At 41.5% G+C, this 27,023-nt stretch overlaps 1 protein-coding gene and 1 long non-coding RNA gene across 10 annotated transcripts in view; one reads left to right on the forward strand and one right to left on the reverse strand.

Annotated features, from left to right (window-relative positions):
* Nucleotides 1-27,023, forward strand: part of STON2 (stonin 2) — a 99,063-nt gene that overhangs the window by 66,483 nt on the left and 5,557 nt on the right. For 2 of the 3 annotated variants that reach the window (XM_081935600.1, XM_081935602.1), the window contains 2 exons: nucleotides 8,309-10,171; nucleotides 22,186-22,388. In XM_081935600.1, coding sequence (XP_081791726.1) covers nucleotides 8,309-10,171; nucleotides 22,186-22,388 — 2,066 coding nt within the window. Of the gene's footprint in view, nucleotides 1-8,308; nucleotides 10,172-13,419; nucleotides 14,073-22,185; nucleotides 22,389-27,023 lie in introns of those variants that run through there. The other variant, XM_081935601.1, reaches the window with a different exon arrangement.
* The window catches only part of LOC309383266, a 59,589-nt gene that overhangs the window by 8,664 nt on the left and 23,902 nt on the right, over nucleotides 1-27,023 (reverse strand). For 6 of the 7 annotated variants that reach the window (XR_014173807.1, XR_014173809.1, XR_014173810.1 and 3 more), the window contains exons 2-3: nucleotides 20,538-22,326; nucleotides 7,353-7,493 (exon numbers count right to left, since the gene is read on the reverse strand). This is a non-coding gene — a long non-coding RNA (uncharacterized lncRNA). The remainder of the gene's footprint in view (nucleotides 1-7,352; nucleotides 7,494-20,537; nucleotides 22,327-27,023) is intronic. The other variant, XR_014173808.1, reaches the window with a different exon arrangement.

Here is a 27,023-nt window from a genome sequence, read left to right on the forward strand (position 1 = left end):
TGTTTATTGGACCCGTGTCCCTCCTGGCTTGTACTGGCATCCTGGGAGGTTACACGAGGCTGGCTATTGGGACTTGTGAACGCTTCATTGAGTGAGGGTTTCCTCCCAGCTGCCTTGAAAGAGGCGGTTGTGAGGCCCTTGCTCAAGAAGCCTTCTCTGGACCCAATGGAGCTAGCAAATTATCGTCCTGTCTCCAACCTTCCTTTTTTAACGAAGGTTGTAGAGAGTGTGGTGGCTCAGCAGTTCCCACGTCACCTGAAGGAATCTGATTATCTAGACCCACGCCAGTCCGGCTTCCGGCCCAGGCACAGCACAGAGACGGCCTTGGTCGCGTTGGTGGATGATCTCTGGAGGGCCAGAGATAGGGGTTGTTCCTCGATCCTGATCCTATTAGACCTCTCAGCGGCTTTTGATACCATCGACCATGGTATCCTACTGCGCCGGCTGGAGGGGTTGTGGGTAGGAGGCACCGTGTTGCGGTGGTTCTGCTCCTACCTCTCCGACTGGACGCAATGTGTGTTGGCAGGGGAGCAGAGGTCGACCCTGAGGCCGCTCACTTGTGGGGTGCCACAGGGGTCGGTCCTCTCGCCTCTCCTGTTCAACACATATATGAAGCCGCTGGGCGAGATCATCCGTGGTTTTGGGGTGGGATACCACCTGTACGCTGATGATACACAGCTGTACATTTCCACCCCAAACCACCCCAACGAGGCCGTCGAAGTGATGTCCCGGTGTTTGGAAGCCGTACGGGTCTGGATGGGAGACAACAGACTCAGACTCAACCCCTCCAAGACGGAGTGGCTGTGGCTACCGGCCCCCCGGTTCAACCAGTGTATTCCATCGCTGGCCATCGGGGGCGAGCAACTGGCCCCCGTGGAGCGGGCACGCAATTTGGGCGTCCTCCTAGATGCCCGGCTATCTATGGAAGACCATGTGGCAGCCGTGGCAAGGGGGGCATTCCACCAGGTTCGCCTGGTGCGCCAATTGCGCCCCCTATTGGACCGGGATGCCCTCCGCACAGTCACTCACGCGCTGGTGACGTCCCGCCTGGACTACTGTAATGCTCTCTACATGGGGCTCCCCTTGAGATGCACCCGGAGACTGCAACTGGTCCAGAATGCGGCCGCGCGGGCAATTATGGGGAGAACGAGGTTCTCCCATATAACACCTCTCCTGCGCGAGCTGCACTGGCTCCCTGTGGTCTACCGGGTGCGCTTCAAGGTGTTAGTTACCATCTTTAAAGCGCTCCATAGCACAGGACCTAGCTATTTGCGGGATCGCATTCTGCCCCATACATCCCTGCGACCAATTCGCTCTCACAGAGAGGGACTCCTCCGGGTGCCGTCCACCAGACAGTGTCAGAGGGCGGCGCCCAGGAGTAGGGCCTTCTCTGTGATGGGCCCAGCCCTCTGCAATGACCTCCCCCCAGACATCAGGATAATGACCGATCTCTGCTCCTTCCGCACGAAACTCAAGACCCACCTGTTCCAACTAGCCGGCCTGGCTTAAACTAGAACTTTCTAACCTCCCTGGCAATTTTAATTACGGTAAATGTAAATTTTGGGGTTTTAAATTATTTTAACTGTTTTAATTTATTGTTATTTATTTTAACCTAGTGGCTTTTTATTGGAATCTTATTTGTTAAGCGTTGATGTCACCTCCTCCATGCCACATCTGTATATTTGTTTTTGATTGTATGTCGCCCCGAGTCCCTTTGCAGAGGGGGGGGGCGACTGATAAGTCAAATAAATAAATAAATGTTAGATTCATTTTTATTTTTAAACACAGAGCTACAAATCATTATGTTTAATCACCGAAGAGCGTAACAGCACAATCTTATATACAACATTCAGGCAGGTTTGCATTTAATTGTGCTGTGTATGTAAGTTTGTGTGCATGTGTATCTTCCAGTCAGTGGCAACTGACTTGGAAAAGTCCCTGTACTTTTCTTGTCAATACTTCAGATTGATTTACCATTGTCTGCTTCCTAAGGCTGAGACAGAGTGACTGGCCCCAGGTCATCCAGCTGGCTTCATTCCTAAGGCAAAACTAGAACTCACAATCTCCCTGATTCTAGCCTGATGCCTTAACCACGAACTGACTCTTAGTAATGCTTACTTCTTAGTATGTAGATAGAAGATTAAAGATGATATAACATCAAATGTAAACTTTTAATTTAGAGTTTCAGGGATTATTTGATTATCACCTGTTATGTTGGTGTTGACTCTTTTAACAACCACATAGATAGGTTTTCTCCATGAAGACTCTTTTCATGGTGTAAAATGAGTTATCAGTTCACAAGCACTTGAAAAATTGCAGTTTCAGAAATATTGAGAATGTTACTGAATATTATGTAGCATTGTATGTCAACCAAAAAGTACCTTTTAATACAACCTACATGTGTTTTTCAAATCCTGATTTCTTTGATAATTGGTCAGAGGTTCCTCAGTGAAAAGAAATACCTGAAACATAGCTTGAGCAAGATCGCTCCCTTTCCCACAGCAAATAGTGGTGAAAGCTGAGTGCATTCTAAATCAGTGAGAACTCTTAATTCAAAAAGAAATTGTAAGGAGGCCCATCATTGCCTGGTATGGGTACATTATTAGCTGCTAGCTTCAGTTCTATGAGTGCAGTTGAGAATTTCAGGAAGCTGAAAATTAATTTTGTTTCTGAAAGAGCAAGTTAATGAAAATAGCAAAAGAAGATAAACAATTACCCAAACGATCTACTTCACATGTGCCAAACTCTCCGCATCACGTCACATTTTGTGACGTTTTTCCCATTCACAGAGCTGGGGTGGGCGTGGCCTGCATGTGACGCAGGCCGCCAGTTTGACACTCCTCCTCTACTTAGTCTTACGCATAAGCTGTAGTCGGTTGTTTATATACACTCTCCTCATTTAGGGACTACATTCCATTCCAATATTTTGGTCACTAAGCCAAATGGTTATGAGGTGATCCTGTGACTGAGAAAGACATTACAAACATCATTGGTTGCTGTGTTCGCATTCAGATAATGTGCGTCACTCATCCCCACCCCCTTTTTTTTTTATTCCTTTGCAGGGCAGAGATTGCTTAAAGAAGCGATCTCTTCCGAAACGGCTTTTCTCTACAGGGCAGAACAAACTCAACTCTGTGACCCTAATTGCTTGACTAGAAGCCTCCTGCTGGCTGCACAGCTGCCTGAAACTTACTAGAGTTTAATCAGTTTCACACTGAAGGCTTTTGTTGCCAAGTGCAAGAAATTTGGTGGGGAATGTGCACATTGCTCAGAAAATTGTTGTTTTTAAATTACTGTTTATTTCTGTTATACATGTCACTAAATGAGGTAGTTACTGAACAAGGAGTGGCTGTATTTCTTTTATGTGGATTGAAATAGCTGATAATACTCTAAAGCAAAAAACAGACTGGTTGAGGTTTTCCAATCATAACATACAAGGAAATGGTTACACATGTAGCCATGTAAAATGCACAGATTTCAAGAAATCTAAGAGTCCCTATTAATGGTCACACAAAATGATGGGACAATAAGGAAAATTGGAGCCTTGTGCTGGTCTGAAAAACTTCTACTTACAAAAATCTTGAAGATAGAGCCATTATATAAAAAACTCTATTTAACATTCTTTTATATGCTTGTGCACATTCCTATGCAACACCTCTAGGGAATTATCATATAGAGATCTTTAAAGAGATAAACATAGAAATAGAAACATACCTACACAGATATATACTGCCATATTTTGATAGCATATCTAACAGTGATGGCTGCCGGCCAAAAGCGGGGGAAGCACAGGGCGGGTCATGCACCAGCGTGCCACACCCATAATGCTGTGCGTGCAACCCCCCCTGCTTTTGCTGTGGTTTTTTTGCTTCCCCAGGCTCCAGAGGCTTTGTAGGACCCTGGGGAGGGTGAAAACAGCCTCCCCTGCCCCCACCCCCCAGATGCTCTCTGGAGGCCTCAGGAGCTTCCCTGAAGCCTCCGGATGGCGAAATACAGATCTACAGGGAACCTGGAAGTTCGGGAATGGTGACTTCTGGTTTGTCCGTAGGGCCATTTTTCGCCCTCTGGAGCCTTCAGGGAAGCCTCCTGTTGGCTCCGGAGGGTGAAAAATGGTCCTATGAACAAACTGAAAGTCCATTTCTGAACTTCTGGTTTGCCCGTAGGGCTGGTTTTTCACGCTCCGGTGAAAAATAGACTCAAAAGAAGGCCAGTTAGCTGGCCAGTACACGCATGCACACTGGCAGCTAATAGGGTAATGCCTCACTTGCCCTGACAAATGGCTCCGCATGCCACCTGTGGCACATGTGCCATAGCTTCTCCATCACGGATATATAACATGGAAGGCTTTGTAATGGGCTGGTTGTTGTACGTGACAATATTTGACCATGTAATGATCTTTTCTCTGGCAAAAAAAATGTTCATGCAGTAAATATTCTGAATTTTAATATTAAAGTTAGGTTAAGTAATATTAACAATCAATATTGAACTATTTTAATTTGAAAATCAATATTTTTTATAATACAGTTTAGTTTTATGGCACCATCTTATGGCCACTATTAAATCATTTTTATTTAACAAAAGTGATGGTTCTATAGTTCTACTGAAGATTGACGACGTGGTTCAAAATTCTCATGCAGCTACTATGTAGTTATTCTTTGCTAATTTGCTATTTATTTTATATATAATTATTTTCTGACTACCCTTCAGAGAATGGTAGATATTCAATATTCTAGCTACACTGTTGATCAATAATCCAGTTCTTAAACTGAGATTTATGCAGTAAAGAACTTGCTGTCATTTACTATGGAAAATCCAGTATTAAAATCTTTCATGAACTACTAAGATAGGGATAAAAATTGTTCACCTAATGGTACCATGAATGGTATATTTGAGAGACTACAAATATACTGTGTATTTACTACTGTGTATTTAGTCTAATTTAGAACATAGAATAACAGAGTTGGAAGGGTCCTTGGAGGTCTTCTACTCCAACCTCCTGCTCAAGTAGGAGACCCTATACCAGTGATGGCGAACCTTTTTTGGCTCCCCTGCCAAAAGGGGAGAGCACATGGGGGTCATGTGTGGGTGCGCCACACCCATAATGCTATGTGCACGACACCACCTGCGTGCACACGCAAGTGTGCATACGACCAGCACCCCCCTTGCTTTGGGCACTGTTTTTTCACCCTCCGAGGCTCCAGATGCTTTCTAGGAGCCTGGGAAGGGTGAAAGCACCTTCCCCCGGACCTTCTCCATAGGCCTCAAGAGTTTCCCTGAAGCCTCCAGTGGGTGAAAAATGGGCCTACGGGGAAACCGGAAGTTCGGGAATGGTACCTTCCAGTTTCTCCATAGGGCAATTTTTGACCTCCGGAGTCTTCAGGAGGCTTCCCTGAAGGTTCTGGAGGATGAAAAATGGACCTACGGACAAACCAGAAGTCACATTTGCCTACTGGAGCCTTCAGGGAAGCCTCCTATAGCCCCCTAAAGGCTCTGGAGGGTGAAAAACGGCCTCAAAAGAAGGTCAAAGTCAGCTGGCCAGCGCACACCCTGTACCATTTCAGACAGACAGGTTCGCCATCATGGCCCTATACCATTTCAGACAGATAGCTGCCCAATCTCTTCTTAAAAACCCCCGGTGATGAACTACCATAATTTCTGAAGGCAAGCCATTCTACTGGTTTTGTAGGATCAGTTCTTAGTTTTGAGATTTCAAGATACGCTGAAGGCAAATGCTCATACCTGTTCAGTCTTTCACATGGTTTCATGATTTCAGTCAAGTTTTTACATACAAACCATAAAATGCTTTACTACTTTATGCTCTACAATTTGTTGAAGTTGATGAATAAACTTCACTCTAGTCCTATATATTACAATAGCAGAGTTGGAAGGGACCTTGGAGGTCTTCTAGTCCAACCCCCTGCCTAGGCAGGAAACCCTATACCGTTCCAGACAAATGGCTATCCAACATCATCTTTAAGACTTCCAGCGTTGGGGCATTCACAACTTCTGGAGGCAAGCTGTTCCACTAATTAATTGTTCTAACTGTCAGGACATTTCTCCGCAGTTCTAAGTTGCTTCTCTCCTTGATTAGTTTCCACCCATTGCTTCTTGTTCTACCCTCAGGTGCCTTGGAGAATAGTTTGACTCCCTCGTCTTTGTGGCAACCCCTGAGATATTGGAACACTGCTATCATGTCTCCCCTAGTCCTTCTTTCTATTAAACTAGACATACCCAGTTCCTGCAACTGTTCTTCATATGTTTTAGTCTCCAGTCCCCTAATCGTTTTGTTGCTCTTCTTTGTACTCTTTCTAGAGTCTCCACATCTTTTCTACATCGTGGTGACAAAAACTGAATGCAGTATTCCAAGTGTAGCCTTACCAAGGCATTATAAAGTGGTATTAACACTTCACATGCTCTTGATTTTATCCCTCTGTTTATGCAGCATAGAACTGTGTTGGCTTTTTTGGCAGCTGCTGCACACTGCTGGCTCATATTTAAATGGTTGTCCACTAGAACTCCAAGATCCCTTTCACAGTTACTACTGTTGAGCAAGGTACTACCTATACTGTACCTGTGCATTTCGTTTTTGTTGCCTAAATGTAGAACCTTACTCTTTTCACCATTGAATTTCATTTTATTAAATAGTGCCCAATGTCCAAGTTTGTCAAGATCCTTCTTATCTTTAGCCTATCTTCTGGAGTGTTGGCTATTCCTGCCAGCTTGGTGTCATCTTCAAATTTGACGAGTTCCCCATTTATTCCCTCATCCAAATCATTGATGAAGATGTTGAAGACTACTGGGCCCAAAACAGAGCCTTGGGGTACCCCACTGCATACTTCCCTCCATGAAGATGCATTTCCATTGAGGACTACACTTTGAGTGAGGTTGGTCAGTCAGTTACGAATCCATCTGTTGGTGATGATGTCTAACCCACATTCTTCTACTTTATCTAGTAGTAGGTTATGGTCTACCTTATCAAATGCCTTACTGAAGTCCAAGTAAACTATATCGATGGCATTCCTCTGGTCCACTAATTTTGTCACATTATCAAAGAATGCAATAAGATTATTCTGTGGTGATAAGATCTAACTCAGCTGTCAAACTCCCAGCCCACAGGCCAGATGTGTTACTCGCTGGCCACACCCACACCCAGTTCAGCAAAGGGGAGTCCCAATATGTCATGTGACACTGCCGTGGCAGTGTGAGTTTGACACTCCTGATGTAACTATTACATCTACAGGAATTGTTATTTTGGTATACCTTTATATATCAAAATATGTGCATCTATCTCTTTAACAGAAGCAGATGGAAAAGTAGAGTTTGTCTAGGAATATAAAAAGAATGTTACTTACAATAAGGCAGAGGATCTATTTAATTCATCATCATGTTTCTTGTATTCTTCTTCTATAGGAAACACACAATTAGAACAGAATAGTTTTCTGATATTGTTCCTCAGCAATCAATGCTTCTGTTCCTGGACGTAGCCTTGAGCTCTTAAAGAAAGGCGAGATGTAAGTGCAAAAGAACAGTAACATGTAAGAGGATTTTTCCCACTGCAGGCAGAAAATTTTGCACTTCAGGTTGTTATAGTGAAGGGAAAAAAGTCTACACCACTTCTCTATAACAGGATTCTAGTAGCATCTTTTCTGACTAAAAAAAGCATATTAAAAGGCATATGTTTTTGAGACTGGAACTCCCTTTATCAGTTGTATAGAGTCTTTTTGTTTTCAGAATGTCCCGTGGCTTAGATTCGCTGGTTCTTACATTGTCTTTATAAGAGACAGGAGTCTATTTTTCCACTAGCCATGTACATTTCCATCCTAAAACTGGTTTTTGACATTGCAATAAATATGCACTCATAAAGATGTGACAACATGGAATGTTATCTTTAATGAAATATCTGATCTATTTTAAACATACATAAGAGCTAGGACAATCTCACAAGGAGTAAAGGCCTTATACAATGGTCACCCTTAAAACTTTCTGCTCGTATTTTCTGTAAAAGAAATATAATATCTGCAAGTTATTTAATAGATTTTATAGATTCTACTAGCTAACTTAAAGTTATCTAAACAATATAAGAAAGCTGATTTTGAGAAGGGTGGTTTTATTTCTGTTAAGATTTTATTAATGGCTTCTATATAAATGAGATAAAAGGGACCATTAATATAACTTGTTCTTCCCACAGAAAACCTTATGAGCCTACTGGGATATCTTCATTCCTTCATTACTATGTAATCAATATGTGTATAATAAAAAAATATCTCAGTCATTGTGTAGTAATTATATTCTTTTTTCCTTCTGCCAGACAATTCTTCATCTCTTCTTGAAGATGAGGAGCTAGGTATGGAGGCCACCAGCTGGCAGCTGAACAGCACATCCATTAATGGCCACGGTGAAAGTGCAACCACAGCCCGTTTCCCCAGCTGGGTGACTTTTGATGACAATGAAGTTAGTTCCACTTCTCCAATAACTACATCTCCTGTGAAACAAGAATCCTCATCGTTATCAGAAGGAGCATCAACAGCAACCACACAGGTCATAGATGGGGACACTAGTACCCCTTTATCCTTTAAAAAAAGGGAACGCCCCAAGAGCACCTTGGGTGATTTTTCTAAAGTTCAGAAGCTCGATCTTTCTTCCATCACCTTGGTGCCATCAGTTGGTGGAACACCACCCTGGAGTGCTACTAATCCTTTCCTTGATGTATCACTAAAGGATGTTCAACCTTCTCCTATCAATCCATTCAGTTCTTTTTTTGAGGAAAGGGATAGGCGTACCCAAAGCAACTCTCTCTCTGGAAACACTAGTAAAAACCAGAGAGATTCTCTTCTTGTCCTTCATCAGGAACCTGATTCCATTAGCTTCAATGAGCCAAGGAAACACCTCAGACATAGAGATGCTATTGAGCAACTCAAGCAGCTCCATATTGGTGATCCAGATCAGCTGAACATCCTCAGTCTGCCAGATGATGACCCTACAATCTCCACTGAGCTCTATAATACCTTGTCCACTTTGGGGCCCCCTCAGCAAAAAGATGGCTGGCCAATGATGCTGAGGATACCAGAAAAGAAGAATATAATGTCTTCTAGGCACTGGGGTCCAATATATGTCAAACTGAAAGACAGAAGATATATACAGCTCTTTTATGAAAAAGGACTGGAAAAGCCTTTTAAGGAAGTCAAGCTTGAAATAAATCATGAGGTTTCAGAGCCCAAGCTTCAAAATTATGATGAAAATGGAAGGATACATAGTGTGAGAATAGACCGTGTTACTTACAAAGAAAAAAAGAAATACCAACCAAAGCCAGCTGTTTCTCACATAGCAGAAAAAGAACAGGTTATTAAGCTAGGCACCACCAATTATAATGATTTCCTTAGCTTTATCAGGGCTGTTCAGGATTCGTTGATGGATTTGCCTGCTTCGTCAACAGATTTAAGTACAGTAGGACTTAATTACCAAGAGGAAGAAATCACTGTTGATGTAAAGGATGAATTCTATGGAATTCTGGCCAAAGGAGACAACAGGATCTTGCAGCATAATGTATTGACACGAGTGCATGTGCTCAGCTTTCTTTCTGGACTGGCAGAGTGTAGGCTGGGCCTCAACGACATTCTTATTAAGGGGAATGAAATAGTTTTGCGGCAGGACATCATGCCCACCACCACTACCAAGTGGATTCAATTGAATGATTGCCATTTCCATTCATGTGTGGATGAAGAGGCATTTGCCAGTGCTCATGTCATCATGTTTAACCCTTTGGATGCTTGCCGATTCGAACTGATGCGCTTTAGGAGTGTCTTTTCTGAGAAGACCATGCCTTTTACTTTAAGGGTTACGGCTAGTGTCAATGGTGCTGAGGTGGAGCTTCAGAGCTGGCTGATGATGTCACCAGGGTTCTCATCCAACAGAGATCCTCTAAGTCAAGTCCCCTGTGAAAATGTGATGATTCGTTATCCTGTGCCACATAAGTGGGTGAAAAACTTCCGGAGAGAGAGTGTCCTTGGGGAGAAGTCCTTGAAAGCAAAGGTGAACAAAACTGCTAGCTTTGGATCCACCAGCGTGTCTGGTTCTGAACCAGCAATGAGGGTAACACTAGGAACTGCCAAATACGAGCATGCTTTCAATTCCATTGTGTGGAGGATAAATCGCCTACCTGATAAAAATTCTGGTGGGTACTGCTGCATGAATTAGATTAACTTGTAAGAAAGACACATTAGTATAGTTTTCCGATATCTTGTTCAGAAATTCAAATCAGCTCTTGTGTGAAATGAAGTTGTTCCATTTTCTGAAAGTATGACTATGTAGTAGTAACAACAACAATAATTTTATCATATGTGTAGTACTTCAGCTTTCTTTAAAAAAAATAGGCTTTGGGGTGGATAGGGGTGGATATAGCCCAGTGGTGAAATTCAATTTTTTTTATTACCAGTTCTGTGGGTGTGGCTTGGTGAGCATGGCAGGGGAAGGAAGCTGCAAAATCTCCATTCTCACCCACACCAGGGAAAGGATATTGCATTCCCATCCCACTCTAGGACTAGCCAGAGGTGGTATTTGCTGGTTCTCTGAACTACTCAAAATTTCCGCTACCGGTTCTCCAGAACCTGTCAGAACTTGCTGAATTTCACTCCGATGTAGTCCCTCACTGCAACTCTTAAAGTGGTCAAGCATCTGATCATGTGGTAGACTCCTTGCCCAACAGCCAAATAGTTTTCAACTTCCACAAGGATAGTATCAGGAGAAAGACAACGAGGGACCTGATAATGTACTAATGCAATATTTTTCAGCTTACTAACTATTTTTATTTTGTTGTAAAATCAAGGAAAAGCCTAATAGGAAGCTTTTCCCTTATTCCCTTTCAACCACTAAGCAGTCCTCCTTCAAAATATTATTTCTTGTGGCAAATCTCCACTAGACTTATTAGCAGTACAAAAAAAGAAGTTATAAGACATTGGGCCTTCTGAAGATGTAATTGATAATCTGCCAGAAAAACCAGTACTTTCAGAATTGAAACCTCAGTGAAAGGCACCAGCCAGCCTTTCTCACATGTAAAGTAGCTCTCAGCATGTGTGAGATTTCAGAACTGTTCTTTTGTTCTGAATCTTTAGGAAATCACATATTAAAATTCCATCTAATATACTCTGTTCTCAGCTGGAACTGAGGAACGGAAGTCCTAGAATTTTTATTACTAACATATTTTTTTTAATTAGTTTTAACTCTAATGTTGGGAACAACTACCACATCTTTCCTCAGCACTTTGGCAGAGGAATTTCAGAGAATGCTGATAACTGCCTGACTACAGTACAGCATCATCTTGTCTGGACATGCCTGATCTCTTGGCATGCTACAAGCAAGGCTGTATTGAGAGCAGAGTAAGTTCCTTTCTGTTGCATCAGCTTTGTTGCTGAAACATACAAAAAATAATAATAAGACTGCTTTCCCAGGCAATTGAGGGTTTAGTATGTTTTTCAACTGAAGGCCCATGACCATCTTCTGTAAAATTGGACAGTGAACAGGAAATGTATGAAATAAATTACATTATAAATGTATAAGCTGCCCAGAGTCACCTTGTAGGGGAGATCAGTGACATATAAGTTTAATAAATAAATACATTAAAATATCACTACAGCACAATAGTTCTAGCCCAGGGGTCAGCAACCCGCCGCTCTGGAGCTGCATGTCACTCTTTCATCCCTCTGCTGCAGCTCCCTGTTGTTCAAAGTATCCGTCACAACCACCAATGTGTGACACCCGCCAGCACACAATGTATTGAGCTTTCCGACCCCTGGTAGGCCAACCATGGATAAATCGAAGAAAAGAAAAGTTTCAGAAGAAAACAGAATGTTTAATTCAACTACATATGCTAGTTTTGTGGCCGCTCAGGAAGTAGGCAGGCATGGGAAGGTCTTTGTGTCTCCCAGTATTTTCTGTGGGAAATGGGTCCAAATGGCTCTTTGAGTGCCAACCCCATTGTTGACAGTGAATCACAGCTAGCTTTAATTGTCAGATTGAAAACCATTAACAGAATTATTTTTCTCATAGTGGAAAGCATTCCTGTTTGGGTCAGACAAGAAACACACATGAAATAAAGTCACGGATAATCACATGAATAGCAGCAGCGGTATCAAGTAATAGAGGAGTGGTATAAAATGGGAAGACAAAATCATGTGGCAGAATTGATATATTTTGAGGAAGCTTGTCAAAACAGTACTAGAAGTGCTAAAAAGCATTTCACAGAACTGAAAGTTTTAGAAATGCATCTAGTTAAGATCTTAGAAACTGAAAAGTGTTGGTCACAGAATTTGAGCTGCTCTATGCTACGTGGAGATCTCTCCTGATTACAGAAATCTTTTGAAGCCCAATCACTTATCGGTTTACTTTGTTGGAAGAAATGTCCTTCTGGGTTTGGCTCCAAGTGGGGGAAAAGACACTGGAGACATGGAGGCTGCTTGGAAAGATGGTTTTAATGGTGGACAGGACCACATGGCTTGAGTCCTGAACAGAAAAAGTGATCACATGCTTCAATGTTGGTGGAGAAGAGAAGAGAAGGAAAGAGAAAAGAAGAGAGAGCAGAGTAGAAGAGCTGGCAGGGCTTTTTATAATCTGTTCGGCCCCACCTATCTGTTTCCTGTTCCTGTGTAAGAAATGTATTCTGATTGGTTGCCAGACTCCCATGGGCCCGTGCAAGGGCAACCCTCTAGGCTGAGTTTTGAATCCAGGTTTGGTTGAGTTCTCAGATGCCATGTGGTCAGTTGAGTAAAAGGCAGTATTATCCTGCCTTAATCCCATCCCCCTGGAGCTGATGGGGAGAACTCTTTATTATGTAAAGTGGACTAGCTTGGCCTTCTTAATGGCCCATTGACAAAGTGGGGATGGGCAGGAAGCTGCAGGAATTTACTTTGTGTTTAAAATGTGTTTCTCCCTTTTTCACATCCAGGAAAATATAATATTCTGCCTTTTCAATATTTCCTAGGATATTTCATTTTTCTGGGAGAGGGCTGGGTGGTAACTTCCTACAACTTTTTATATAATCAAAAGTCTTAACAAAAATAAAAAAAATGAATACTAAATGTATTTTCTTAATGACTTGTTTACATATTTATAATATTAATTATCTCTGTCCATGTCACGATGTTAAAAAGTTTGCTAGGCATGAACTGACACTCAAGAGTTAAACTAAGAAAGAGTTATTGCGCAGGTCATAAAAGTTCTTATCTGAAAGTGATTTATTGCGCATGCGTTACACATTCCAGAACTAAATTCCTTTCTTCTTTGTTCGGCTGCCAACTTGGCAACCGGAGATTTTCATTATCAAAATGTAACAATTAGTTATTTTCTGTTTTATTTTATTATTAAAGTTTGTTTATTAATTAGAATACTTCTTAAAGACTTATTTCTTTTTTTTTAATATCTCAAAAGATATGCGGAAGGGAATCAGCCTCGGTCCATAGACCTCATTTTCTACAGGGTGTTTTTCCCCTGACAACTTGGTATGCAGAGGTTGGTCGACAACTTACCAGCTGAGATGGCTACAATTTATGGCTGTATTTTCCCTTCATGCTATCTAAAGATAACCGACTAAGCCTAATTAGCAATGTCGGAGAAAAAGAAAAAAAAGAAAAAGAAAGATGGGGCAAGCACAGACGGATCAGCTTCTTCTGACAAAGAATCCATTCCCTCAGACACAGAGGAACAACAAATTCCTTCAGGTGCTGAGCCAGATGTGGGGGAAGGAGCTACAGGATGCGACATCCACGAAATGAGGTCAGTGGTTCCTCCTTCTAAAATATCTCCAGGAGATTATGAATTTTTGGGGGCCAAGCCAAAACTTCCCACTCTGCCAGAACCACTCCATTCCCAGACCCTCGCAGATTATCAAACAATTGATGAATGGCAACTGCTGGCAGAAAAAAAATCCTCCCACGCAGAAAGCAGACTTTATGAATCCTCCCCAAATGATGAGCAAGAAATGCAAAGCTATCTTGATCAAATAGAACGTTTCGAAAAATATGCCAGGGAGGCGAGAATGTGCTTTGAGGAGATAAAGCGAAGTAGGAGGAGCTCCCCCACTCCCAAAATGTCTGAGGACGCCATCTTGTCTTCAAAACAACAGCCTAAGACACACCCCACAGAGTTCATTGGTCAATTAGAACAAAGAGACAGGTACACGTCACCGAGGTCACGTGGTCCTTTTGAGTCAACTGAACTTCCGCATACGTATAGACGACTGCAGCCAAAAAGTGAGGCTGCACTGCCATCTGCTGGTGGAGAAAAATTATTACAGCAAAAGATGATGCAGCTTCGTGACAATTTTAAAGAATTGGCTATGAGTCCTTTAGAAGCCAAAACTTTGCCTCCAAAGGTTAAGTCTTCAACACCCCCTGGCGGCGTTGAATCCTCCCTAGATGGAAAAAGGCAAAGCCAAAGGCGAATTCGAGGAAGCCAATTTGATGTTGCCACGCAAAGGCCAATGATGCAACCCCAGCATCCCCTGGTTCAACAACCAGCTTTGCAACCAGAACAACAAATTGTTCCAATGCACATTCCTCAGCAGGTATTCACAGTCACCCCCTTGACTGGTGAGTCCAAATTAAAGGAGTCAGGAGAGAATTATAAAGCCTGGGTCAGTGAAATTACGCTCTTGCTTCGAAGAGAAGGCACACATTCCATGATTTTTAATCCTCCTCCTCCACCGTGGACACCTGCGATAAGAGACTTGGAAAACAGAGCAATCACGACTTTACTCATGTCAATGGAAATTGAGATCCAAGGTATCTTTCCACCTGATGCAACTGCCCAAGAAATTTGGGCTATTTTGGAAGATTGCTACAGGCCCGTTTCAATTGAATCTTCATGTTTGCTCATGTCTGAGTTCCATGGTTCGAAGTTGAAACCTGGTGAACGAATTGGTGGACATTTGACCAAACTGAAAAGAATGAGAAGTGAATTGAGACAGAATGGCCATGTAATCGATGATATCCAAATGATTAGCATCATCATTAACTCATTGAATTATGAATGGAAAGATGCTGTTGCAAAGATTAACTACGTGCCTATTGCTCAACGCACAGTTAACCACGTTTGCAGACTTTTAGTGGAAGACGAAGCTATCAGGTTAGCTACACCACATCTGCAACAACCTCCAGCGTCAAAGGCTCCAGCCAGACGTCCCTTCCGAGGAAGAGGCTACGCTCCAAGGATGCCAAAATGCTACACCTGCAACCGTGTGGGACATGACACCCGGGATTGTCCCCAACAAGTTCCAGCTCCCGCCACGTACCAGCCCAGAGGAACAGATTCCAGAGGCAGAGGTAGAGGCGGAAGACAAGGCCGTCGTGGTCCAAGGCGTGATTCACAAGCTCCACTTGTGACACTGGCCATAACCAACGTTCCACAACCTGATCCAAAGTTCGACAGACGTCTTTTGTGGACTTTAGATAGTGGAGCAGCTGTGCACGTTACCCACAGAAGGGAACTTTTCACAGAGATGGGCGAACCAGAGCCCGAGTATCGAGAACTGTATTCCTTCACCAACCACACTTGCAAGGTTATGGGAAAAGGAACTGTTTACATTGAAGAGCTCGATACACACATCCCTGATGTTTATTACATACCTTCAGCAACCAGTAATTTGCTTAGTCAAAGTCACTTGTCTAGAGATTTAAAGTTCCAGGTTCACCACCTCGAAAAAGCAAGTTACTTAGTTAAAGATGGAGATATTGTTGCTGAAACCATGCTGATTGGTGGTGTTTATTACTTAAAGCCAAAGCCTAAAGGGCAAGCACAGGCGAGTATGCAAATTCCAAAAAGGCACACAGCAGACCCAGAGAGAGTTGTCCCAGAGAGAGAAAACGTTACTGTGCCAAAGGCTCCTAAAGCCAACAAACAGAGAAAACAGAAACAGGTTGCTCAAAGCAAGCCTGAGGGTCCTCATGAAACTGTAAATGTTGAGAATTCACTAACTGGTAAACTTTTGCATTCCAGGTGTATTCACAAGTGGCACAGAAGATTGGGGCATGCCAGTTTCCGTGTTCTTAGAAAGATGCCGGAGTTCGCAAAAGGTTTGGATCTAAAGGGGTGTAAGGTGTTTTTGGATTGTGCGGTTTGCAAAAAGGCTAAATCCAAGGCGGCTGCAATTCCCAAACACGCTACACGCCTGTCAACACGCATTTTTGATTTGGTACACACTGACATAGTGGGTCCTTTCCCACCAACACTTGGTGGCAGAAAGTATTTTTTAACAATTGTAGATAATCATTCTAGATATGGATTTGTATATCCTATGAGAGAGAAATCTGAGACCTTTCAGATCTTTAAAGACTTTGCAGCTTTTGTTTCTACACAATACCAAGTTCGCATCGCCAGAATCCAGAGTGACCGTGGTGCAGAATTCATGTCTCAGCGTTTCCAGGACTGGATGCGTAAGAATGGAATTCTTCATCAGACATCTGCTCCATATACACCGGCTCATAACGGAGTCGTAGAAAGAAGACAAGGGGTTCTACAAACCATGATGCGTTGTCTTCTAGAAGATGCCAATCTCAGTAATGCATACTGGGGTGAAGCAATCAAATATGCAAATTACATTGTCAACCGTACTTGGAGCAGTGTAATCAATCAAACTCCTTTCTACATGCTGTATGGCTACAAGCCCGATCTCAAGAACCTCCATATTTTTGGTTCATATGCTATGGTGAACACTCCCTTAAGTCAAAGAAGAAAGGGAGGTATAGTAGCAAAGAGACTAAGATTTATGGGTATTGATGATAATTCAAAATGGTACAAATTCATTGATACTAAACATGTGATTGTCATTTCACAATCTGCTAATTTTGAGGAAGACATTGACTGGTCCAGGATTCATTCCAATGATCCTGAAGTTTATTTTCCTAGAGATGGTGTTCCAGATGCCACGCAGCCTGATAACAATTTGCAGGCAGATATTCCTTCTACCAGTTCTTCACAAACTGATGTTCCGTCTTCGCAAGCCGCGGATGCTGATGCTAGCGACGAACGTGAGGACGAGGATGATGATGATGAAGAAGAAGAAGACTGGTCTGTTGCTCCTAGACGCTCCAAGAGGGCCACAAAAGGAATCCCTCCACAACGTTATTCATGGCAACTGACAAAGTCACCATTACCTTTGATTTGCAACGTTACTCTTCCTCCAGAGACATTCACACAAATCAAACAGCTTCCTGATTCAGAACAAGGCAAGTGGTATGATGCAATGCAGGATGAAATGGACAGTTTAAAGAAACTTAATGTATTCACACCTGCAAAACCTCCAGCAAACAAGAAAGTCATTGGCACCTGATGGGTCTACAGAATCAAGAAGAAACCAAATGGTGAGTCTTTATACAAAGCCAGACTTGTAGCTCAGGGTTTCGCTCAACGTTATCCTGAGGACTACACAAACACTTACTCACCAACAGTCAGAACTGAAAGCGTAAAAATTGCCTTAACCACTGCAACTATTCTTGGTTTAGAAGTTTTTCAATTTGATGTGGACACAGCTTATCTACATGCAGACCTAGATGAAGAGATCTACGTGAGAAGCCCTCCAGGATTCCGAAAGCAAGAAGGGGATACCTGGTTCCTGAACAAAAGTCTTTATGGTCTGAAACAGTCAGGTTTAATGTGGTATTTATGTCTTACTGACAAACTAAATTCAATGGGCTTTATTAAGTCCGAAACTGATGAATGCGTGTTCACAAAAAGATCTAACAATGCATATGAGATAATTCTTGTTTATGTTGATGATATTGTTTATATTGGTCCAAATAAGAAAATGAGTGAGATTTTTGCTAAAAGTTTGCAGAGATACTTCACACTAAAATCTTTAGGACACATTAGCACTTATTTAGGTGTTCAAATTGAAAAGACACAGAAGGGGTTTAGTCTTTCACAAGAAGAGAAAATTGACCACATTCTACATCATTGCAACATGAAAGATGCTAGCACAACAAAGACACCCATGCAAACAGATTTTCACAACTTAACACATGAACCAAGTCCTGAGTTCGAGGATCAAACACTTTATCGTTTATATTATATCTGGACACGTCCGATTCGACCAATCACCGTGATGGAAGATAATGTATCTGTGGTTTATATTTCTGAGTCACATTTTACAGGTTCTAGGTCCAGACACATTGACATTCGTTATCAAAACACAAAGCAATTAGTTAAGCAAGGTTTCGTTAAATTGCAATATGTTTCTACACATGATCAGATCGCAGACATGCTTAACAAACCACTTGCCGCAAATCAACACGAGTATCTGCGAAAGAAGATGTGCCTTAATTGATGATTTGATGACGTCAGCCCAGACTAGCAAAAGAAGGGGTGTCACGATGTTAAAAAGTTTGCTAGGCATGAACTGACACTCAAGAGTTAAACTAAGAAAGAGTTATTGCGCAGGTCATAAAAGTTCTTATCTGAAAGTGATTTATTGCGCATGCGTTACACATTCCAGAACTAAATTCCTTTCTTCTTTGTTCGGCTGCCAACTTGGCAACCGGAGATTTTCATTATCAAAATGTAACAATTAGTTATTTTCTGTTTTATTTTATTATTAAAGTTTGTTTATTAATTAGAATACTTCTTAAAGACTTTTTTTTTTTTAATATCTCAAAAGATATGCGGAAGGGAATCAGCCTCGGTCCATAGACCTCATTTTCTACAGGGTGTTTTTCCCCTGACAGTCCAGAAGCTGGATAACTCCACCAATTTATAGGCTGGATTCCCATATGACTCTAAGCAAATAAAACCAATGAACCAATGAAATAGTCACAATATAATCCTTTGCATGAATACTGTAGAACTGTTGCATAGAAATGATTGGGGCATTGTAATCGATGGATGTTCATATGACCTTGGCATAACTAAATTTTATTTCTCACTTGGGCCTTGGTAAACTGATTTTGTGACGCATGGAAATAACTTGTCCATTCTGAATACAAGGCAAGTGCACAGCTGTCTTTTGTTGTGTTAAAGAAACAGCTGTTATGTCATAACTCTGAACTTTAAAAAAAAAGTTACCTTGGGCCAGTTTGAAGTTTTAAGATCAAAACAGATAAGCTGAATTCCCCTGTAAAGCATTGCTTTTTGCAGTATTGTTCCAACAGCAGCTTGACAACTTCTGATGTGTGCTTCTCTATAAACAACTTGTTGATGCTGGCTGATAAATAATGGGCCTTGTTTATAGACTGTGAGAAATCTCTGTCCTAACTGCGTATGATTCATTGCTTCAGTACAAAAGGATGTTTTTAGTTAGCCAGCATTAGGCAAAATAAAGAATGTTGGGAAAATATTGATTCATAGAATGTTTTTCTGCCTAGCCTGAAAACAAGCCATCCCATATTGAATAAGAATAGACTTAACGTACAGCTTTGGGGCTGTACACAGTAGAAAACCAACATTTAATCAAACATCCCTTTCTTAATGTGTACTGTATGAAAATTGCTGAAGTTTTAAAATAAATCCCCTGCAAAATATTGTACACATTATGCACATGCACACAACCAGCAAACAGGCTTTGTTTTTGTGTCACACTGACTTTCACTATTTTTGGTTTGAGGCTTTGTGTATTGCATGAACATAGCCAGAATGGCTTGTAACTGTGATTTATGAAGTGTGTTTTGAGGTTCAAGACAATCGTAGCCTACTCAGTAATTCATAAACAAACCATGGGTTTTGGTGCAGTTTCCAAACCCAGTCGCAGAGATAGACAGAAAAAGACACCCTTAAAATAGGCAACGTCTCCTAAATAATGTGAGCAATTTTGATTCCATATTGCAAGAAGACTGATCTCCGCTTCTCCAACATTTTTCACTCCTCCTCTAGATGATGGTGAGACTGTGGCGATGTCTTTTAAACTATCAAAAAATATCCTAATTCTGCTTCTAAAGCAGAAATTAGCAATCTTATTGTTGTTGAACAGCATTCAGAATAATCTGACACTGCATATCACTCATGTTGGCTGAAGCAAGTTGTGAGTCGGTCAAAAGTCAAAAACAACTAGGATTCATCATTTTCTCATTCTATCAGCCCCTTTGTCCTTTACTCTCTCTTCCCTTTTGACACTCTCATATATCTCTTTCTATCCAGAAAGCTGCTGCTGAACAGATGGACAATTCATGCCAGGAATCTGAACTGATTGCTGACACAGAACCTTTGATATTACAAAAGGACCACACTACTGCCTTTCCATAGTTTAAGCAAACATCCTCAAAAGCCCCACCACATGCATGCGCGCAATGCAAGTGGAGCTGTGCAGGCAGGGGTGAAATGCTATCATTTTGGACTGGTTCACCCGAACAGGTAGTAATAATTACTACTGGTTCACCTGAACCGGTAGTTTAAAAAATGCTTAAAAGGTTTTTTTTTAAAGTTCTGACGATCAGCGGTGAAAATCAGCTGTGCCACACGATTTATATTTGCTAGAAATCCTGCTTTCTAGCGAATCTAAATCACATGGCACAGCTGTCACACACACACACACACACACACACACACACCGCTGTTCTACTTACCTTTGCAGATTCTTAGTGCCTGGGGTGAGCATGCTCACGAAGCAAACCGGTAGCAGACGTCAGAACATTTCACCCCTGTGTGCAGTTGCACATGCTCCAATCCGCCACTCACATGGCCAATTCCAAATCAGTCACAGCCGGATAGTAGGCCACAGCCCAGGGTTGGGGACCCCATTTTACATGAAAGGCAAAATAATATATTTATAAATCATGGTTTATATCCTTGAGAGTACTCAAAAATTATCTTGTTGTATGGCATCTATTATTTTTGTCTCTATAGTGTGTAACAACAATCAGGCCAAAGCTAAAAACTCTTCACAGAGGAATAACATGGTATTATTCCTATATCACAGACAGGTAGATTGGGGCTCAGATCATGGTTGCGCAAGATCATACAGAATGCACATATTTAAGCACAAAGTTTCTAGTTTTAGACATTGGAAGAGGACACACTGAGATTCAGGTATTTGTCACAAAAGGTTGTCCAACCATTGTCCATACTACTGTATTCATTGTTTAAGACAATGTTTCACAATTTTGCTTTAGAATTGATATTCTTTAAGCCTCATTATATGTTTATAAAATTACATGAGTTAAAGTATTCTGAATGGGAGAAGATTAAATATGCATCTGCAGCTTCACAGCAAGAAAAGCAGCTGACAAATACATTTAGTTTAAAAAAAAGTGGGGGAAAAAGTGGGGAAAAGTTAAGTAAATTTATTTCCTCTTTTTGACATAAGCTTTTCATTTAAAAAAAAAACCTCAAAAATACCTCAATATCTTCTTATGAACAATTACATGCAATAAGTCATAACTTTTGTTTGCATCTTATGCAAGTGTGTACCAAAGATTTGCCTTGCAGCCCTAGAAAAAAATAGATGATGTATTTGTTCCTGAATTTTTCACATGAAGAAAGTACATGGTTCAAAATAATAATCAGTGGTCATCAGCCAAGAACAATGAATTGGACCTATTTCTCTGTGTAATCATGCCTCAAACCCTATATTTTAAAAGAAACTGGGCTTTCCTTACTGCCTTGGGATTGAGCATGTTAAAGGACCACGTTTGTATGCATTGGCTTATTCTGTTCTAAATTAACATGTACAACTGTTAATAGCATGCATCAGCCTTAACGACTATTGTATATGTCAAGTGATAATTCTGCATGAAAGAAGAGACAACCACTCTTTAGCCAGCATAAGCTGACAGTTTTTCAAGCATTTTTTCCAGGATTCATTGTGATGTATTTGCAAGGAATGCCAGAAGGTTGTGAGAGTTTTGTAGCAATGTTCTAAAATATGTGGGTGGTGTGGCTTTCCAATTCCCTTCAGTTAACTAATTTTGCCAGTGATGATGAATTGTAGGTATTATAGGAGCCGTAGTTGTTTAGACAGGTTCTAGAATTAGGATATGTTGTACTAGTAATATTCTAGCGACGCTTTATCTAATGCCTATGTGTCTTATCAAGTTTGATTTTTTTAAAAAATAAGTTGAGTATCTCCATATTTTATGTCAGAAAAGCTGACCTCAGAATTCTAACATAATCATTTGAATAATTCCGTGGCTTTCTTTTGGTATTTGTTATCCTTTTTCTTCTAAGATTCCATGTTGGTGTTCTCAGTTGCCGTATTCTTTCATTTCGTTTTAGCTGCAGGTCATCCTCATTGCTTCTTTTGCCACCTGGAACTTGGCTCAGACCGGGAGGTGCCTTCTCATTTTGTCCGCTATGTGGATGTAGACTTTGATATGCCAGCAAGTACAGCATCCAAGGCTGCCGTTCGGTCCATCTCTGTGGAAGGCAAGACTGATGTCAGGAAGTGGGTGAATTATGCAGCACATTACAATTATAAGGTATGGTTGAATAACTGATAACCACCCATTTACCCATGCCCACATCCATACTTTCGTTTTTCTTACAAAGTTGGTGTGGCTTACAGGAACGTCTGGGTTTGTTCATTTTTACATTCAGATAACTTTTGATAGCATGCCTTCTACAGAATCACTAATGTATGAATAGTCAGATCTTCTATGCTATCTGATGTATGTTGCCTGCAGTAATTTAAAGGATTAAAACAATCTCCAGCTTTTTGGCAGAATATATGTTGTATGAAATGGCCCCGGGCTCAGAACCTGACATCTCAAATTAAATGATCTCATATAATAAAAATCAGAAGCAATCTCTTTTCCTGAGGCACAGAAGAATCACATTTAATTACAATGGGACAAAGCTCTGAAATTACTTAACTTTTCAATATGGTCTTTTAAATTATCATAGAATGGGAAGGCACTTTAGAGCCTATTGTGCATCCTATTTCTCAGAACAGAATTATTCACTCCCATGAGTTATAACTCTATGCAGAGCCACATTTGGAAACATGTACAGCATATAGCAGTATTTGGGAAAGGCCCTTTTCTCCGGTCCAACTAGTCATGGCTCCTGCGTAATCCATTAATCCTCCTACTTGCTTGTTTGGATTTGTTTTAGACTTGCCACAGTGTTTAACATGTTCATGCTTGATCTGATGATCCTTCTGCTTTATCAAATGTTCTTACTTTTTTCCTTCCTTATTTTTTAAAATAAAACCCTGCTAACCTGCCAACAAAAGTACGTATAGTCAAGGCAATGGTTTTCCCAGTTGCAATGTATGTCTGTGAAAGCTGGAACCTAAGAAAGGCTGAGCGCCAAAGAATTGAGGTCTATGATGCTGGAGAAGACTCCTGCGAGTCCCTTGGACTGCAAAGGGATCAAACCGGTCAGTCCTAGAGGAGATCAACCCTGACTGCTCTTTAGAAGGCCAGATCCTGAAGATGAAATTCAAATACTTTGGCCACCTAAGAATGAGGTGGCTGAATGGAGTCACTGAAGCAGTAGGGGTGAGCTTAAATGAACTCTAGAGGATGGTAGAGGACAGGAAGGCCTGGAGGAACTTTGTCCATGGGGCTCGGACACAACTTTGCAACTAACAACATTTTAAAATATAATCTTTAATATTCTTTTAATTCTTCCTCAAAGTTTCCTAGAGTTATTTTTTCTCAAAACACTCTGTCCTTCTTTCTAATTTACTTTCCTTTAATTAAACTTCAGTTTTTAACCTTGAAACTTTCACTGTACTCACCGATATCTTTTCTTTTTTTCTTTTGCCTAAGCAATGAGCCCTTCCTCTTCTTACCTCCACCTTGAATATTTTGCTAGCTCTTTCATTGCTTTACAGGTAGCTTAGAGTTCTATTCATTTAAAGCCCCTCCCCCTTTCCCCCAAGCTACTTATTTTCTTTCTACCAATTGCTTCTTTTAAGTATATGGGCCGAGAGCAATTGCTTACAGTAGTACATCTCCTTGGCCTATACTAGGGGCTGGCAACCTTAAACACTCAAAGAGCCACAAAGGTCCTAACCGGAAGCCCCCCCTTCAATTCTGGAGCCGACAGGAATTCCCATTTCCCCACTATAGAGTCTCCTTCCAGCGTGGCATCCTTTTTTCTCTACCTGTCCTAACCAAAAGCCTTATCAATTGTGGAAAACCCACCCCCTGCCGTAGAGTCTCCTCCTGGCATGCCCTACTCCCCCCTCCAAACCGGAAGCTCCTCTCAAAATTGTAGTGCCGACTGGTGACAGGGAGCTGCAGGAGAGGGATGAAAGAGCTATATGTGGCTCCAGAGCCATGGGTTGCTGACCTCTGGCCTATACAATGCCATTCTTTTATTGAACCTTCACCCTTCTCCTAATCACCTCTGTGGGAATGCCCCTGTCGGTGAACACAGGATTCTTGCTGGCCTTCTCCCAGCCTTCCTATATTTTGCTCAGCTATTTTCCAGCTTCCTTTCTCTTTCATAACAAAGGATTAAGGAAAATGAAAAGATTGCCTCTCCTCTCTTTTTAAAGTCAATTTTGCCTGGATTTCCTAGGCATTCAGTTTGACAGTCAGCTGATTATAGCTTCTCTGCGCCAGTCTTGCCTAAATGCACTCATGTTTTCAACTTAAATTTCCCTCCTTCAGCTCACCATTTCATCTTCTTTCTTCTAGGAAAGTCTTTTAGGTCTTGAATTACTTAATTGCTGTGGGCTTTGTGACTTTGGGTCTTTTTCTCTCTTTTCTCTCTCCAATTTGCCATTATGAAGTTCCAATGAACACCAGGCTCATTTCTGAGCATTGTCTCTCCTCCATCTATTTCTCAATTGTCCCTGTTTAATACTGTTCAGCTCTACTTCCTATTTCCAGAAAAGTGCTTTTCTGTGTACTTCAGGTCATGTATTCCTGTGAAAGAAACTTAACTCATGGCTTAAGAACCGTGGTGGGACAGTGGTTAAAATGCAGTACTGCAGGCTAACTCCCTGCTCATTCGAAGAGTTCAATTCTGAATGGCTCAGTTCGATTCTGAATTGACTCAGACTTCCATCCTTCCAAGGTCGGTAAAATGAGGACCCAGATTATTGGGTACAATATGCTGACTTTGTAAACCACTTAGAGAGAAGTATATGAGCACCATGAAGAAGTATATAAATCTGTCTTATTGCTATTGATGAGAAGCAGGTCACTTTGCCATCTCATAGCCATTTCAAATGTTTTTTTTTTAAAGGTGTCGTGGTTTTGGGATATTACATATACTGTACTGCTTACATCTTTCCCATTTGTAAAATGGTAGAATGGCTCACGTTTATAGATTTGAAGAATGTATACTTTCATGTCTCTATGTAGACCTTGTTATTTAGACTTAGAATAACTTTATTGTCACTTTGAATTGCCCCTTCTTTACTTTTTAATAGTTTGACTCATTTACTAATTTAGTGTTCCTTATTTGGCCTCTCTAGCCCCATGTTATGTATGTTATGTCGTATCTTTCCACTCCAAGGTGTAATTTCATTCCATTGTTTATGTTAATTACACATTTCCATGTCAAGTTTCTTCGCCACATAGCTCAAGTTCTTCTGCACTTTGTTTTCTGGATCAGTTAGAAGAGGTCTCCAAATCAAGGACCACCAAAGAGGCTACTTTCCTACTGCCATGACTCTATATGCTTCAGGTGTTTGTATAGAAGTTTTTCTCTGTAACACGAGTCTTGTTTTCCCCAACTACTGAATCGTATTAAGTTACAACTTGAACAGTGACGTGCGGGGAGGTTTATGACTGGTGAGGCTGGTGATGTCATCAAACCGCGTGGTTGCTCCGATCACATGGGCGCAGCCCGACCGGATAAGTTTTTCTTCTCAGAAATGTCAGAAAGGGACAGGCAGGCTGCCACAGCTCCACTGAGAAGACATTTCTGAGAAGAGAAACTTCTCCTTTCTCCTCTTTCCCCCCCCACTCCCTTCTAACACTGATGATGTTACCTAGGCATTTTTTGCATCGGGCAAGCCCGGGATCCTTGCAAGGGGAATGGGACCACGTGTGCAGGAGGCTCCTCAGTGTACAGCCTCAGATTAGCGCAGCTGCGGTCCCCTTCCCCTGCACATGTGGTCCCATTCCCCTCCTTCCTGAGCCAACATGAAGGGGACCGCGGCTGCGCTGATCTGAGCCTGGAGCTGAGGAGCCTCCTGCAAACGTGGTCCCATTCTCCTTGCAAGGATCCCGGGCTCACCCGATGCAAAAAATGGCGAGATTGGGGCTGCTGCTGCGATGTCCAGGGAGGCTAAACCAAGCCGCGCGCCTCTCCCAGCCACTTTTGCGGCTTCCCGGAGTAATTTTTTTTTCATGATGAGAGCGGTGAGGCTCTGCCTCCCCTGCCTCCCCTGACTGCACGTCACTAAACTTGAGTTGTTTGCTTCACCAAATTGGCTTTATTCATTTCAACATTAAAGAGCTCATTCTCTTCTTGGTGGTAAAGAGCAAAAATATTTTTGGAGACATTCCCCTTGTGCATCCTTTATATAGTAGGGGAACCTCTCTCCAGGACTTCTATATCCTAGGTGCTTGGTTTCTTGTGACATCAAATAAACCCTCATGGTTTTTGAAGTTTGGAAGGCATTAGAAGTGTCCCCATGGTCATGTAGCATTGATCATTCTGCAATAATCTAATGCATAACAAAAATGTAGTATATCTACTTGAAAATTCAAAAAACAAGAAGTAAAAATGTTACACAAGAAAATACATTAAAAGGACAACAGTAAAAAACATCCTGTAATTACAGTTACTGTGTATTCACGTACATCAGCTGTTGTTAGTCTTCAAAAGGAAAAACTAATTTTTCAGTGTTAATCAAGCCTGTTCAATTAGTTTTCCAAAGGGGGAGATAATGTGACAGCTTCTGATTAAACAAAACAACCGAAAACAAAAACAACAACAAAAATCAGCAACAAAAAGAACAGAAGGGTTCTTTGAATGCTGGAAAGAAGATACTGTTAGGAAGATACTCTTTCCTAAATCAACAAGTTATAAGAGGGAGGGAAGGTAAAACTCAAATGTAGTGGCAAGATTCTCTTACTGTAATCTATTTCCTGACCTGATCTACCTAGAAGGGTGCCTTCTCTGTTATGCCACCTGCACAGTGG

The sequence above is a fragment of the Natrix helvetica genome (assembly GCF_964273705.1).
Source record: "Natrix helvetica genome assembly, chromosome: 1".
In the NCBI taxonomy this organism is placed as follows: domain Eukaryota; kingdom Metazoa; phylum Chordata; class Lepidosauria; order Squamata; family Natricidae; genus Natrix; species Natrix helvetica.